The 15871-nt window shown below is 41.3% G+C and overlaps 1 protein-coding gene across 20 annotated transcripts in view; it reads left to right on the top strand.

The window, feature by feature from the left end:
* Window positions 1–15871, top strand: part of LOC129486279 (protocadherin alpha-C2) — a 223610-nt gene that overhangs the window by 191389 nt on the left and 16350 nt on the right. For 17 of the 20 annotated variants that reach the window (XM_055285945.1, XM_055285947.2, XM_055285941.2 and 14 more), the window contains one exon: window positions 2700–2788. In XM_055285945.1, coding sequence (XP_055141920.1) covers window positions 2700–2788 — 89 coding nt within the window. The other 3 variants (XR_008658913.2, XM_055285951.2, XM_055285952.2) reach the window with 2 other exon arrangements.

Here is a 15871-nt window from a genome sequence, read left to right as displayed (position 1 = left end):
TGTCACATTGGAACCTGGGTCATAATTTTAGGCCAGAAACATTCATGCATATACCAGAATATTAGGTATCAGAAGAAATTCTTTATATTTATTAGAGACCAACTTGTGCTTTTGCCTGCATCTGAGCTGTAGGTGGAGACATGCAATGAGTAAAAGCATGGTTTACAGTACCAACTCTTTAAAAGTACCAAAGCTATGAGTTGTGCCTTAAAAACTACATTTGAAATAAAACATTAAAACATAACTTCCTGGACTGGGCCTGGTGGCTCACACCTGTAATCCCAGCACTTTGGGAGGCCGAGGTGGGCAGATCACGAGGTCAGGAGATCGAGACCATGCTGGACAATATGGTGAAACCCCGTCTCTACTAAAAATACAAAAATTAGCTGGGCGTGATGGCGTGCACCTGTAGTCCCAGCTACTAGGGAGGCTGAGGCAGGAGAATCGCTTGAACCCGGGAGGCAGAGGTTGCAGTGAGCCAAGATCGAGCCACTGCACTCCAGCCTGGCGACAGTGCGAGACTCTGTCTCAGAAAAATAAATAAATAAATAAAATAACATAACTTCCTTATCCCATTTTCAAATTGAAAAAAAAAAAAAGCCAAATGTGCTCCTATTCGGGTTTCAATTAAGGTATTATGAGATTTGAGTAGGGTAAGAAATAAAATAAAAATTGAAATTAAAATGCCATTTCTTTTTTGCATTGTAATACATTGAACATATTAAATGAGTTGTGAGGCCGGGCACGGTGGCTCACACTTGTAATCCCAGCACTTTGGGAGGCCGAGGCGGGCGGATCACGAGGTCAGGAGATTGAGACCGCGGTGAAACCCCGTCTCTACTAAAAAATACAAAAAAATTAGCTGGACATGGTGGCGGGCGCCTGTAGTCCCAGCTACTTGGAGAGGCTGAGGCAGGAGAATGGCGTGAACCCCGGGAGGCGGAGCTTGCAGTGAGCCGAGATTGCGCCACTGCACTCCAGCCTGGGCAACAGAGCAAGACTCCATCTCAAAAATAAATAAATAAATAAATAAATAATAAATAAAATAAATAAATAAATGAGTTGTGAACCTAAATAATACTAATCTTTTTCTTATGTGTGTTTGGCTTCTCGGCCTTTCTAGTCTTAGACATCATGTAACTATTCTTTAAAAAATTCTGCTTTGAGCTGAGCTGGCTCCAGGATAGTTACACCTTCATGAATCTGACTGAGCCCACACAATTTGCTAGTAGGATCCAGGAACACTTGAAGGCTGTTAATATTTGGGAAAAAACAGATAATTCTAGAGTGTAGACAAAGGGAAGAATAGTAAAAGGTCAGAGTTTAACGAGTGAATTTCTACTGGATATGTTGTTTGAAGTCAAAGAGTGAGAAAACATTTAACTTATATGTTGCCTTCCCTCTAATAGTTCGTTTCCCTGCTCTGTTGCCTCATATAACCTCTTTAGTCAGTAGTGTAAATTTTATTTTAGAAATTTAACTTTCAAGATAAGCAAATGTCTAGTTTAAAAGGGTCCTCTAGTCCAGGTGTAGTGACTCATGCCTGTAATCCCAGCACTTTAGGAGGGTGAGGCAGGCGGATCACTTGAGGACAGGAGTTCAAGACCAGCCTGGTCAATATGGTGAAACCCCGTCTCCACTAAAAATACAAAAATGAGCCAGGCATGGTGGCGGATGCCTGTAGTCCCAGCTACTTGGGGGGCTGAGGCAGGAGAATTGCTTGAACCTGGGAGGCCAAGGTTGCAGTGAGCTGAGATCGCACCACTGTACTCCAGCCTGAGTGACAGAGTGAGGCTTTGTCTCAAAAATAAATAAATAAAATAAAATAAAAGGTCCTCTAATTTTGATGAGGGTTTTCTTGGACAATTTCTCTTAGGATCCCACTTATTTCTTCCTTCCTTTCTTTCTTCCATCATTATTCGTTCATTCATTCATTCATCCAACAAATATTTGAGAGATTAATATGAGTTAGTATTAGACATACATAAATGAATACTGCACCATGTTCTCTTTTCCCTTGAACAGTTTATGTTCTATCTCTGCTTGCCTCTAAAGGTCTCCCAGTTTGTATCTCACTCCCAGCAATGTTTTATGCTGAATTAATCTCTTCTTAACTGGGATCTGTGAGTGGTGGTGATCAGGTTTCTCTAGTCTCAGGAAATATAGGGTGGGTCATCTATGCATAAAAGATATAGAAAGAGTAAAATAGAAAATAAGATTAAGAATTAATTGGATAGCCAAATTGGAACAATACTCCAATTATCAGAAAATAATTTTAGTGTGTTTTCTTCTTTAGAGTAGAGAACCTGGGAACAAGAGAACCTGCAAGAGAGGCTTGGAGCTTCTGAGAACAAGCCCTCCTCATCTGCTTCAGCATCAAGATGTTAAAATGGCTTAGTCCTCTGATGGGCTTCCTGTTAGATTTAGTGAGCACCACATGGTGTTAATAAAAAACAAAATTGCCATAAAGATAGAACATGTGTATTCCTGGAATAGTATAGCAGGCAGTAAGTAAGTCAGCAATGCTTCTGCAGTTTATGCAGGGTGACTGCTCAGCAGTAATTGCTTCAGTTCAAGCATGAACAGAATGTGTTAGCTGCAGCCCTGGCTTCATAGATGTAAGCAATTTCTGAGGGTGGAAGAAGAGCTGGGAAAGAATTTATGATCTAACTGTTATCTGGGTCTGTGTGTTTATTCAGCTCTGTGCACCTAGAGGAGGCTGGCATTCTACGGGCTGGTCCAGGAGGGCCTGATCAGCAGTGGCCAACAGTATCCAGTGCAACACCAGGTAAAGAGCTGAGGTCTCTCCATTCTTTCTTGGTTTCTGGAAAGTGATCAAATGACCTATTTTTGTAAGATCCATACATACATGATTTCCTTATATATATGATTATTTTGATTTTATACCTAATGCTCTTCAGGAGTTGAAAAAGGATAACATAAGAAAAGTGTGTGTGCACGCATGTGTGTGTATGAAGTTTTTGGGGTTTGTTTGTTTGTTTAAATCAGGTACCTTTCAAATGCTTAGGCCATCCAAGCCATGCAGAAAAGATCTGGTGGCCTTATGCACAGAGATGACACTGTTAACAAAGATCTTTTGGTTGAAGACTATGGAAACCCACCCAAAGTAGTAAGGAAAGAAAGAGAAAAAGAAGGAAAGAAAGAAAAGGAAGGAAGGGAGGAAGGAAGGAAGGAAGGAAAGAAGGAAGGAAGGAAGGAAGGAAGAAAGATGGTTTCTCATGGAAGTGGAAAAGTATCGGAACCAAGGCATTGTTTTGAGTTCAAGTCAAAGTCAATCTGCTTCTCTCTGCACATCAACAACATTCTGCAGACTGCCTTTTAGTGCCTTGGCATGCATGTTGCCAAACATGACCACCTCACAATTTCTTAGTTTAGAGGGATAATAGGGACCATTTCCTAATCCAAACTTTCAGGAAAGAGAACATGCCAAGTTGTGTAAAAAACCTAATGGCTGGGTGAGTATAGGAAAATTGCTTAAACTCACATTTCCTTGGTATCCTTATTCTTGCCCTATCACTAAAGCAGGGTCATGTAATAGAAATACGGCTTTGGAGGCCCATCACTGTGGCAGTTTTCAGAAAGGGAAGATTAAGTGTTGGTAGAGACAAATTGTGTCTACTCTAATCCTCTATTAATATAACATCATGATGATAATAGTAGTTACTAATTATTAAGCCATAATATGCCTAGACACTGTGCCAAGTACATTGTATGTGTGGTCTCATTTATTCCTTAAGTCAAGCTTGCAAGGGATTTATTATATCTATTCTACATATGAGAAACTGGAGAGACAGAGAGATTACAAGTTCACGTAGCTTGTAAGTGGCAGAGGGTAGGATTCAAACCCAAATGTGTTTAGTTTCAAATCCAAGTATATCTAGCACTTATATTCATAACATGGCTGGCTTGCAATAATCCATTCAAATTCAAATACATATCTACATACATAACAGATGACATAGAATGTGTGTGTAAAAGGTTTTTTCCCAAAAATAATCAGATGCTTTTCAAATTATTAAGTAACATGCAGCTAAGGGCCCATTTTTGCTGGCAACTCTAAGGGCATTCATTGATTCTAATCAGCCAGAATTTGCTATTTATGGATGTTGCACAATTCAACTAAAAGTCACATTTGTCCAAAAAATATACAAGTTGAAGCAATTCATTAGAGAGCTAATATTGCCAGATTGCAAGGGGAAAAGCATAAAATAGTTCATTGACAAATCTGTACCCTCAATGCCAACGATGGAGTGAAGAAATGATGGAGGAGGAAGTGGTTTTAGACTGCCAAGTGTTGCAGGGTGTGGAGGCATCTGGGAAGGTGAGAACTTTCCAAAGAAGCCACATGAAATCATGACTTTCTACCTTGCCTTTATTTCAGAGTTTTTCTTGCTCTTATGGAGGCATTGTAGGTCGACCTGGTAAGCCACAAACTAACTTTGAATACATTCTCCCTCCCATAGTGATGCTGGTTGGTGTGTATTCCTAGGCAAATGTGGAATAGGAACCATGTATTGATATTTCATACATCTGGCCAAGTCCCTCTTTCAGATTCAAAAAATGTTGAGAACCTATCTTTTTACAGAGATAGAGAAGGGGATCTCCATTGTTCCCTTTCTTACTGTCCCAGCCCCTCTCGTATAACCCATTTTATCCAGAACTATGCCTGGCTGCTGATGCATGAGTCACAGTCTTCATGGACTGTGCTGGATAGAGCTTACATCTTCCAACTACTCCATGGCAACCTAATCATACTTTTCAATACATACCTCTGCATCAGTGATGTAAAGTTAAAGGGATTCTCTGCCTTCTCCCCGTCCTTCTGGTATTTTTAGGCTTTTAGGACTCAATATATGTTCTGCACTGCTTGGAGGCAATATGGCATAAAGATTAAGATTATGATTTAGAGTCAGATTTGAGTTGAATTCTAATCCCAAGCTTACTTGCTGGGTGAGCATAGACAAACTGCCTGAATTCATATTTTCTTAATTACCCTTTCTATAAATTGAGTGTAGTAATAATAATAACACCCATTTTATTGAGTTACCATGAGAACTAAAGGAGAAAAAAAGAACTGAGCATAGTGCTTGACATATAGTTAATAAATGTGTATATATATATATATATATTTTTTTTTTTTTTTTTTTTTTTTTTTTTTTTTGAGACAAGAGTCTCACTCTGTCCCCCAGGCTGGAGTCCAGTGGCACGATATCGGCTCACAACAACCACCACCTCCTGGGTTCAAGTGATTCTCCTGCCTCAGCCTCCTGAGTAGCTGAGACTACAGGCGTGTGCCACCAAGCCTGGCTAATTTTTTGTGTTTTTTAGTAAAGACGGGGTTTCACCATGTTAGCCAGGATTGTCTCAATCTGCTGACCTCGTGATCTGCCCGCCTCGGCCTCCCAAAGTGTTGGGATTACAGGCGTGAGCCACCACGCCTGGCCTAATCTTACTCTTTTTTTTTTCTGGACTACTTTTCTGCAATCTATGATATAGTGTTGGCTGATAGCCTGGTGGCCAGAATTCAGTAGTTCTCATTTGCAGGCCCAGATATAGACCCTCTGAGGTTATCTGGGTTATCCCGACATCCTCACAATCCAGTCACCCCAACTGCCCCCTTGGAAATGGAGTGAGGAGGATTTATTAGTTGCTGCCTGAAGAAAAGGAAAATGCTCCAAAAAATGTGGTTGTTTCCAGACTCAAATAGAGCCTGCCTTTCATTGATTCTGTTGCCCTTAAAGCATCATGGTGAAGATGCAGCTGCTTCCAAAAGGCTTCTTTCTGGTGCCAAAGCCTCCTTATACTTGCATCAGAGCCCTTTCCGTGAACCAGCTGTGTATTGCTCTTCTCATCCCAACACTTGGAATGGCTGAATAAAGGAAGTGGGGCCTGCCTTACGATAATCCTCATTCATACGTGTTTCTTAAAGTTATTTTTCCTTCACTAATGAATTCTTTTTTTTCTTTTTTTTTTGAGACAGAGTCTTGCTCTGTCGCCCAGGCTGGATGCAGTGGCGTGATCTCGGCTCACACCAAGCTCCACCTCCTGGGTTCATGCCATTCTCCTGCCTCAGCCTCCTGAGTAGCTGGGACTACAGGCGCCTGCCACCACGCCTGTCTAATTTTTTGTATTTTTAGTAGAGCTGGGGTTTCACTGTGTTAGCCAGGATGTTCTCGATCTCCTGATCTCATGATTCGCCCACCTCGGCCTCCCAAAGTGCTGGGATTACAGGTGTGAGCCACCACGCCCAGCCTCACTGATGAATTCTTTAGCTTTTTTAAAAAACTGTTCATTTATTTTCACAGTCTGCAAAAGCCTGAGATAAAGATGCCACACTCTGAAGGGATCAACAAGGGCATCACCAAGTGATGTTTTCTGCAGGATAAACAAGTCAGGCATTAAATTGGTTAATCCTGATTACTGGCCCCTTTCTCTAGCCTCCCCTCTGTGTGAGCAGACCCGGACCACAGGCTTTCTTATTTCCTTTCAGCTTCCCTTGAGACCGAGCAGAGAGAGAAAATTAGCTAAATCGGGAATGCAGGGAATACAGTTGCAGCCTCTTCTTCAGATGGAGGAATGTGTTTTAGGGGGAGGGATATTAAAGGGCCAGTCGCTCATGTTACAGCTCTTTTTAACTTCATGAATACGAATGCCCTGAAGAGGTTTTAATGAATGCCCTCTTGTGATCAGTTCCTAGGGCAATCCCAGAGGTTATAAAAGGACTGCCCCTGCCTGTGAGGGAACTGGCCTGGCTTCAGTGGGCCAGGCTGCTTTGTTATCTGTTATTGGTTCTTCCAGCTCCTCTTTCTACATTTCATGGGATCTCAGGCCTTACCTAAGGCAAGAGTACATTAGTTTTAGAGTGGGAGATGCTCACTATTTTCAGAAGAGTTCAGAAAGTTTCAAAACACACAGCACTGCAGAAGATAACATTATAGCTTCTCAAGACCCCAGGGGATCTGGGACTAAACAGTGAAAGTTTAATTAGGTAGCGGAAGCCACTAAGGCAATGAGTCTTAGTTAGAGAACTTTGGTTTAGACAATGGTTCTCAAAGGAGCAGCAACACCAACAATACCCGGAAACTTGTTAGAAATGCAAATTCTTAGGCCCTATCCTAGACTAATGAATCAGAAATTCTCAGGATGGAGGCTGGGTGTAGTGGCTCATGCCTGTAATCCCAGCACTTTGGGAGGCCAAGGCAGGCAGATCACTTGAGGTCAGGAGTTCGAGACCAGCCTGGTCAACGTGGCAAAACCCCATCTCTACTAAAGTTACAAAAATGAGCTGGGCATGGTGGCAGGTACCTGTAATCCCAGCTACTCAGGAGGCTGAGGCAGGAGAATTGCTTGAACTCAGGAGGTAGAGGTTTCAGTGAGCTGAGATTGCGCCACTGCACTCCGGCCTGGGTGACAGAGTGAGACTCTGTCTCAAAAAAAAAAAAAAAAAAAAAGAAAAAGAAAAAGAAAGAAACAAAGACAGACATTCTCAGGAATGGGACCCAGCAGTCTTTGTTTTAACAAGCCTTCTATGTGATACCAATGTATTCTAAAGTTTAAGAACTAGTCTAAGGTAAATATTCCTGAGGTTGTCATTACAGGCTCAGAATCCTTGCAAGGAAGCCATCTGTTTATGGTTCTTGTGAGAAGCAGGGGGCCTTTCCCCATGCCCGAGAGATAATTGTTAAGAGCTCAAGCCTGGGAGTCAGTGACGCTTTCTGAATTCTACCTCTGCCACTCAGTAATTGTATGTTCCTGGGAAGATTACTTAACTTTCCTGATTCTCAGTTTCTTTCTCTATAAAATGGGGAGAATAGTGGTGTCTACCTTATAGGGTTCTTGCAAGAATTAGATGAGATAATGCACACATATTGCAGAATCTGAAGAACAATCAGGGTTTAGTAAATAGTAGCTATTTTTAAATGATTTTTCAAGGTATGAGTCTATCCTTCAGCTTCAGAATTTAGACCCAGGTTGTTCTGAGTATTCTCTGTGGGAAGGATCTGCTATAGAGATTTTTTTAAAGTGCCTGTCTCTTTGTTTCCTTAGGGGATTGCTTTTGCCCTGATTTGCCACATCTCTTTACTCTGTGGAAAATGGACACAGTTTATGTGCCCTAGTTTTATATGGGGATTTATATTCTTAATTGTCTCAAGGATTCTTACCTCTCTGACAAAACCAACTCCCCATGGAAAGACTCCATGGAGACTCCATCTCTGATCCTTCCCCAGAAAGAAAGCATGATTCTTAAGTTTTTTGGAATCTGTTTAGGAGCACTGTCAACATAAATTTTTCCATTTCATGAGTGAGTGCAGCCTTGGGCCTTGTTGGAGAATTTAGAAAGCATGCTGTTCCACTAACCTGTTCAACCTCAACTTCTGCCGTTGTCACAGCAATGACAGTCCTGGGAGGTGTGTACATATCCTTATTAGGAAAAAAAAATGAGATCAGGGATCTATGTGAGTGGGGCAGCTCCCGCCTGTGAGTATCCTTCCCTCTCACCTGCCATCTGACAGCCCAGGAGTGCCAGCTTGGCTTAGCTTTCTCTACCTGAGGAAAGTAAGTCCTTGCAAGATGCACTTTTACTTTCTGGGGGTGTGAAACTCATTGTGTTTGCCAGAGTTCTCTTTGCAGCTTATGATAAAGAATTTGTTTGTTTTGGATTGACCTGAAGGGAGGAAGCAAGGGTGTGGGAAGGGGAATTAGCATCCTCTACCTAGGAGAAGCCATGAAGCTTACTTAAGTCTCTGCTGGCTCCATCCATTGATGACATTCTTCATCTTCTTCTTGGGAAAACACTGTACCTTCCACTTTTAATGGTCATGTAAATAAAAGACTAGAACGGAGATTTCCTGGTTTTCTGAAATTAAACAATTTTGTTTATGAATAGACTCTAGGATAGTTCTTTCCCTAGACGCTCTGTGTTTCCTTGGACCTCTCATTTGCCCCATAGTAATTATTCTAGGATTGGTGGCCTGGACAGAATACAGTCATGGTTAAGACCGTGATACATAATAAAAGAATTTCTTCCATAACAGTAGCCTCAAACAGAGATCACGTTGTCTCCTGAAACCTATCCAGTCTCATATGCACTCAGATGTACGCTCCTGGATATAACATTTTAGAGGGTGTAGTGAGGAGAATAGAACAGCACTGTTCTCTTAGGCTGCAGTTTCCTTCAAACTCCACGATGGAGAGAAGCAGGCTAATGCAGGGTAAGGGAATAGAGACTTATTATAGTTTCTTCAGTTATCATTGATTCCTTTAATATGCCAGTTACATTGAGGCAATACAGTCTGGCCCTTGAAAACCTTGTCAAGAGAAACAACTTCTGAATATATCTTAGAAAAATAAGACACTTTATCCCTTCTTTTGTTTAAGAGTGTTGCATAAAACAGGAGAGTTTCTGAATTACCCTCCCTTCTAGCTTTCTTTATACACCATTCTTTGTAGCTGAAGTTTTAAGCCCCTTGTCAAAAGGGAGATTCAAGTTTCTGCTGGGGAGATCTCAGTGTCACAAAGGGCCAAGGAAGTGGGGTCTCACCAACTTTGCCACCTGACTCAGCTCAAAGGTGATAGGCCACCTGTGTGACTGAGAGCTTTGTGGGAAAGAAGATATGGAGGGTGGAGAGTCTGCACTTCACTCTGTGGGAAAAATTGCTGAGATTGTTTACAATTGTTAGGCTTGGAACTCCTCCTGGGAGGTGCTTGAACAAGAAAGACCTGCTTATAACGTGAGTTGAGGGCACAGGAGGAAGATAGTTTGTAATTCCTTTAAGTTTTATGGCTCCGGCAAGCCCTGTCCTCAGCCTCACTGATACAAGTAAACGAAGAATGAAAGTCTGTGCTAGTGACAGCAAGGGTCTTTCATGGCAATATTTTAAAAGAAACTCTGCCCAGATTTCAAAGGAACGTGAAAATTTTATCTTCAGAGGCAGTCAGCTTTGCAGTTGAAAAGGTCATTGCCTAATCTGGAGAAACATATTCAGTTCAAGCACTGGCTAGAGACTAGAGGCCCCCAGGAAAGGCCCGTAAGATTAGTCACTGCCAGGAAGCCTGGCAATGAGTGTGTGGACTGGAGAGGAATCTTTCTGTGCCTCAGCACTTGGAGTCTCCATTACTCACAATCAGAAAAAGAGGGAGAGCAGAGATAGATGACATTCCATGTTTATCTCAGTGAGACCAAGAGCTTCCTCAGCAACAGCCCTGCCTGAAATGATCTATCTCTAAGGGTGTGGGCTAGGCAAAGGATGGGAGAAGTCAGTCCTGAAGATGGTAATACTAAAGGAAATAAGGGGGAAAAAGGATGCTCGTGCTACTATTGAAACAGGAAATTGAGAGCTTTGTAGAAGTCATAGACTCAAGAGGCATAATAATAGAAAGTTAGGGTATGAAAAGGTGACTTTTAAGAACCAAATGTGGACCCCAAAGAGAACAAAGAGAAGTTTATTGTAACTAGCATTGTATTCCTTGTCTGCTGGATACCAAACAATGTACCCCGGGTCTTGAGATTATCGATGCCATTGCCTGTAAAAAACCAACCAAACAAACTTTAAAAATAAGTAAAGCCTGCCCTGTACAGAAAGTCTAAACAAGCAAGTTTGTTGGTGATGTTCCAAGAAGGTTCACCAGCTTGGGCTTTCAACCAACATTGGCACAATCTTGTGTCCAGAGCTGTTGCTGTAGGTGGTATCATGTATCAAGCTGAATAGTGAGGTGACATTCCCCAAGTCTTCTCTCTTGTCTTTTTTGACCGTGCATCATAGATACTGTATTACCCAAGAACACACCTGTTCGATCTCTTTTCCTATAATCACCCGGAGTCAGATGAATACCGTAAAGGTCTGTGTTAAGACTGGAAGCCTCAGCCAGTATGAATGATTTACATTAGATGCACACCAAGCTGCTTTCAGAGAGTCCAGATTTGTGGGGATAAGAGCATCACTAGGTATATAAACAGCCCTAGGGTGGATACCTTTGAGCCTGTAAGTTTGGCTCTGTGTTGGATGATGAATCATGGAATGCAGAAGAAGCTCCCTTCTCTCAGCCAAAGCCTATTAGCAAAAATAGAGCCCTGAGGACATTGTTTTTTTAAGTGTACGTTCCAGTGAGTGGGTCTTCGCTGGGTCAAGTTTTATAAGTCTTTAAATCCCATACTGTTGCCTCCTGGATTGTAGAAATAGTCTCTTAGAACAAGAGAAAGGAAGATAATAGCTACCATTTATTGAGAACTGTGATAAGCACTTTACATATGTTGCATACTTAACTTTGAGAGAAGTACATTATTATTCCCATGTTGCAGATAAAGAAATTAAAGCTCATAAGAATTAAGTGGCTTTCTTACATTCACACAGCTAGTAAAAATGTTTTTTGCTCACCATTGTATTCCCAGGGTCAAGCAGGATGCCTAGCACACAATGATGCTCAATAAATTTTGTTAAATTCATTAATAAATGCAGTGGTAAAGGCAGTATTTGAACTCATGTCTGCTTGCTGCTGAACTCTATACACTTAACACATTACTATTATCTTGTCCCGCATGATACATGAGGGGAATAGCTGGTAACTTGGAAAATACTATTTACTGTCTGAGTTCTAGGCCAACTGTAGGGTGTCTGTATTTATTTCCCATTACTGCTGTAACAAGTTAACCATAAACTTCATGGCTTAAAACAACACAATGTATTATCTTACAGTTCCGGAAGTCAGAAGTCCACAGTGAGTTTCACTGGGCTAAAATCAAGGTATGTTCTTGCCACTATATAACAAGGATCCACTTTCCTTTAGTTTCCAATAACAGGCTCCTTATTTCTGCCTGAGCCCTCACTGGCAGCACCTTTAATGTCCATATTTGTAATAACAATATGTTCATAACAATTTAGGTTTGCTCCTCACTTTTTTCTGAGTCCTCTCTAGTAGAGCCATTAATATGCATATTTCTACTAGCAGCCTGTTCAAGGTAATGTAGGCTCTTTCTATCAGGCTCTTCAAAATTCTTCTAGACTCTGCCCATTTCCCAATCTCAAGGCCACTTCCACATTTTTAGGCATTTATAACAGCAGAACCCCACTTCCAGATACCAAAATCTGTATTAGTTTCCTAGTGCTGCCATAACAAATTAACACAAAGTCCCTTTTGCCATGTAACATAACATATTCACAAGTTCTAAAATTAGGATGCAGTCATTTTGGTGGGGCCATTATTCTACCTACCACACGGTCTTTCATGTTCAGGCAGAGGTGGCTGTGTGTGTGTGTGTGTGTGTGTAAGTTAATTTCAGTAGGGAATGAGCTAGAGTAGAGAAAGAGAATTAAGGTGAGATGTGTCATGGAAGAACAGTGACTGATGATGCTAACTTTGCTCAATCAAGAAGCATGATCCATTTAAATCATGCTTTCAGTGATCTACCCAATCAGATAAACTACTCTCCCTTCCTGGGAAGAGTAAGGAAGGAAATAGAGCTAAAGATGAAAGTTCTTTTCCTAGCACATCCCTGCAAAGGATGGGAGTATTGGTTTGGTGGGCATTCCCTTTTCTAAGAGCAAAGGTGGAAATGTGGAGAGAGGAGAAAAATAGTTCCCACTACATTATTGTGTTCTGGACTTAGAGATATTGTTCTGCCCCAGGTTTAACAATATTGTTCCAAGAGTTGGGAGCAGGAAGCAGAGGACAGTACTCTTTAGATTACCCAGAGGCCAATCTGTAAGGATTCAATCCTGGGGCATGGTAGCTAATGGAAAAGTCACTGTCACAAGTGATGCCAGAAGATGGGGCAACACATATTGCCTGCCTTGTATGCATCTAGTATCTGTGTCTAAGTGAAAGCAGATTATATCCAGAACTTCCCTGAAAAATAGAAGAAAGAGCCTTATTGGTGTGTATGTGTGTGTTAGGGGTTGAGGGGTGGGTAATGCTCCCGCCAGTGTTTGTAAATCCCACCTGCCTTTCCTGTGATGCTTCCTGTGTTGGGGATAGGAGAGTAGGATGGTTTGGGGTCAATTTTATGGATCCATATGTATCTAAGGATGTGTTTGTTTTTTGGGAACATTTTGTATAACAACCAGTTTCACTCTAGCTCCCTCCTTGATATTCTAAACAAGCTGGATATCTCCAAAGCTTAGGCCGTCTCCATACTTAACAGCAGCTCTGACTGGAGATTAAATCACCCCTTATACTGCTGACAATGATTAGGCCATGGGACCCATGAAAGAGCCTCCCCAGAGTCCAGCATCCCCTGTGGGCTCCTTGTGTCACCAAGATGTCAGTCCAACTGCTGTTCCTGCAGTCTGCAGTCAGCAGGGCTATGTGTATTCAGCGGTCAGTGTCACATCAATTTCCTTTTGTTGCAACAAGTATAAATCGATTCTAAATATTTGCCTTTGGGAAATTTCTTCAGAGGGAAACTCACTAAAGCTAATTTCTTTAGCTTTTTGGTATGTTCTCTCTGAATCTGGGGATTTAGATATATAAATTAGCTTCTTTGGTCTTTTCTTGCCCAGAGTCACAACCTTGCCTCCAGGATAATACCTTCTAAAAGTTTGTGATTTGAAGGGTACTACGAAGATCCTCACAAAAACCACCTCCCAGCCAGTCCCTGGAACTCCATCATTAAACGCCATCATCAGCATTTCTCTTTTAAAATCCTTATTCATTCCTATTCTCCTTCTTTCTTTCACACACACACACACACACACACACACACACACACACACACACACACACGGGAAGAGAGAGACAGAGAGAGAGAGAGAAAGAAGTGAAGTATATAGTATCCTTTCTAAGGATGCTTTTCTTGGCTTGGCTCCAATAGATAAATTTTTTAGGACTCTCTATATATAGTCATGTACCAAATAACGACACTTTGGTCAACAATGGACCACATATGTGACAGCTGTCCCATAAGATTGTAATACCATATTTTTACTGTACCTTTTTTATGTTTAGATACACAAATACTTGCCATTATATTACAGTTGCACAGTATTTTGTACAGTAACATGCTGTGCAGGTTTGTAGCCTAGGAGCAATAGGCTATACCATATAGCCTAGGTATGTAGTAGGCTATGCCATCTAGGTTTGTGTAAGTACACTCTATGATGTCCATACAACAAAAATGCCTAGTGATGCATTTCTCAGAGCATATCCCCATTGTTAAGTGATGCATGACTGTAGTCATCATCAAACATTTATTAAGCACTTAGGTCAGGCCAGACTCTCTTCTAGGTGATGCAAATATAACAGTCCTGCCCTTATAAATCTAATGGTGAAGGCAGAAATGTAAAGAAATATGATGGAAATATTACATTGTCTTGTGATAAGGACCACAATAATGCCCTACATAGGCAGGGTCAATGAAGGGGAAGGAAGCTGGGACAAACCACCAGGGCCTGTTGGTCCAGAATGTTATAATCAATTCAAACCCTAGGTAAATAAGGTAAGCTGGGCTGCCTTTCTTGAGACAGTCCCCAGATTGTTTTCATAGGGCCCAAACACTCTCAGCAACCATGAACAGTGGATGTTGTGGGACCTCAGAAGATGGAATTGGAAATTCAGGAGACTAAGTCAGAGATTATTTGACATTTAATACTGGATATTGAGGCCGGGCGCAGTGGCTCACACCTGCGATCCCAGCACTTTGGGAGGCTGAGGCAGGTGGATTGCCTGAACCCAGGAGTTTGAGAACAGCCTGGGCAACCTGGCAAAACCCTATCTCTATAAAAAATATAAAAATTAGCCAGGTGTGGTAGCATGCACTTGTAGTCTCAGCTACTTGGGAGGCTGAGACACGAGAGTCACTTGAACCTGGAAGGTGGAGGTTGCAGTGAGCTGAGATCACACTACTGCACTCCAGCCTGGGTGACAAAGTGAGACCCTGTCTCAAAAAAATTTAAAATACTGGGTATTACAGGATGGCAAGTAGGATGTGGAGAGGAAGAGAATTCCAGGCAAAGGAAACAATGCGTACATGCAAAAACAAAAAACAAAAACACTGAATTGTGTAGTCTGGGTTAATAAGATGAGTGCATTTGATGGATGTGGTAGAATAAAGAGATGTTAGGAAATGAGATCAGAAACGTAGACTGGAATCAGATTTTGTAGGACCTTAAATGTCCTGCTAAATAATTTGTAGTTTCATTTGTTGGCCATGGAGAGCCACTAGAAGGTTAGTTGGTTTGTTTATATTTAGGACAGAAGATTCTTTTAAGTTTCCTTAACTCTACTGAATTTTCAAAAATCAACCTACAGCAATCCAAACTTATCTGTGGAGATACATTCCAAGACCCTCAGTGGATACCTGAAACCTCATTTAGTACTGACCTTTATATACAGTATGTTCTTTCATAGGCGCACCTATGATAAAGTTTAATTTATAAATTTGGCACAATACTCTTGTGCTTTGGGGCCAGTATTAAGTAAAATAAGGGTACTTGAATACAAGCCCTTTGATACCAAAACAGCCAATCGGATAACAAGACACTTTCTAAGTGAACTAACAGGTGAGTAGTGTAGACGGCATGGATAGGCCGGACAGAGGGATGATTCATGTACTGGGCAGGATAAAGCGGGATGGCTCGAGATTTCATCACATTACTCAGAACAGCTTGCAATTTACAACTTATGAATTGTTTATTTTTGAAATTTTTCATTTAATATTTTCAGACTAAGGTTGACTGTGGGTAACTGAAGCCTCAGAAATCAAATCTCGAATAAGGGCCGATCACTGTACTGAATGTCAAGATGAGCTATGAGCTTTCAACTTAGTGTTTTTCTTCTCCCAAACCAAATATTGGAAACTTTGGAGTGTTTAGAAAAGGAGAATCAAAAAGGGAAGTAAATGCAGCATTTTTTTAAT

Source organism: Symphalangus syndactylus, chromosome 7, assembly GCF_028878055.3.
Source record: "Symphalangus syndactylus isolate Jambi chromosome 7, NHGRI_mSymSyn1-v2.1_pri, whole genome shotgun sequence".
In the NCBI taxonomy this organism is placed as follows: Eukaryota; Metazoa; Chordata; class Mammalia; order Primates; family Hylobatidae; genus Symphalangus; species Symphalangus syndactylus.
Note: the sequence above shows the minus strand (reverse complement) of the source record. Positions and strands in the feature narration are given on the sequence as shown.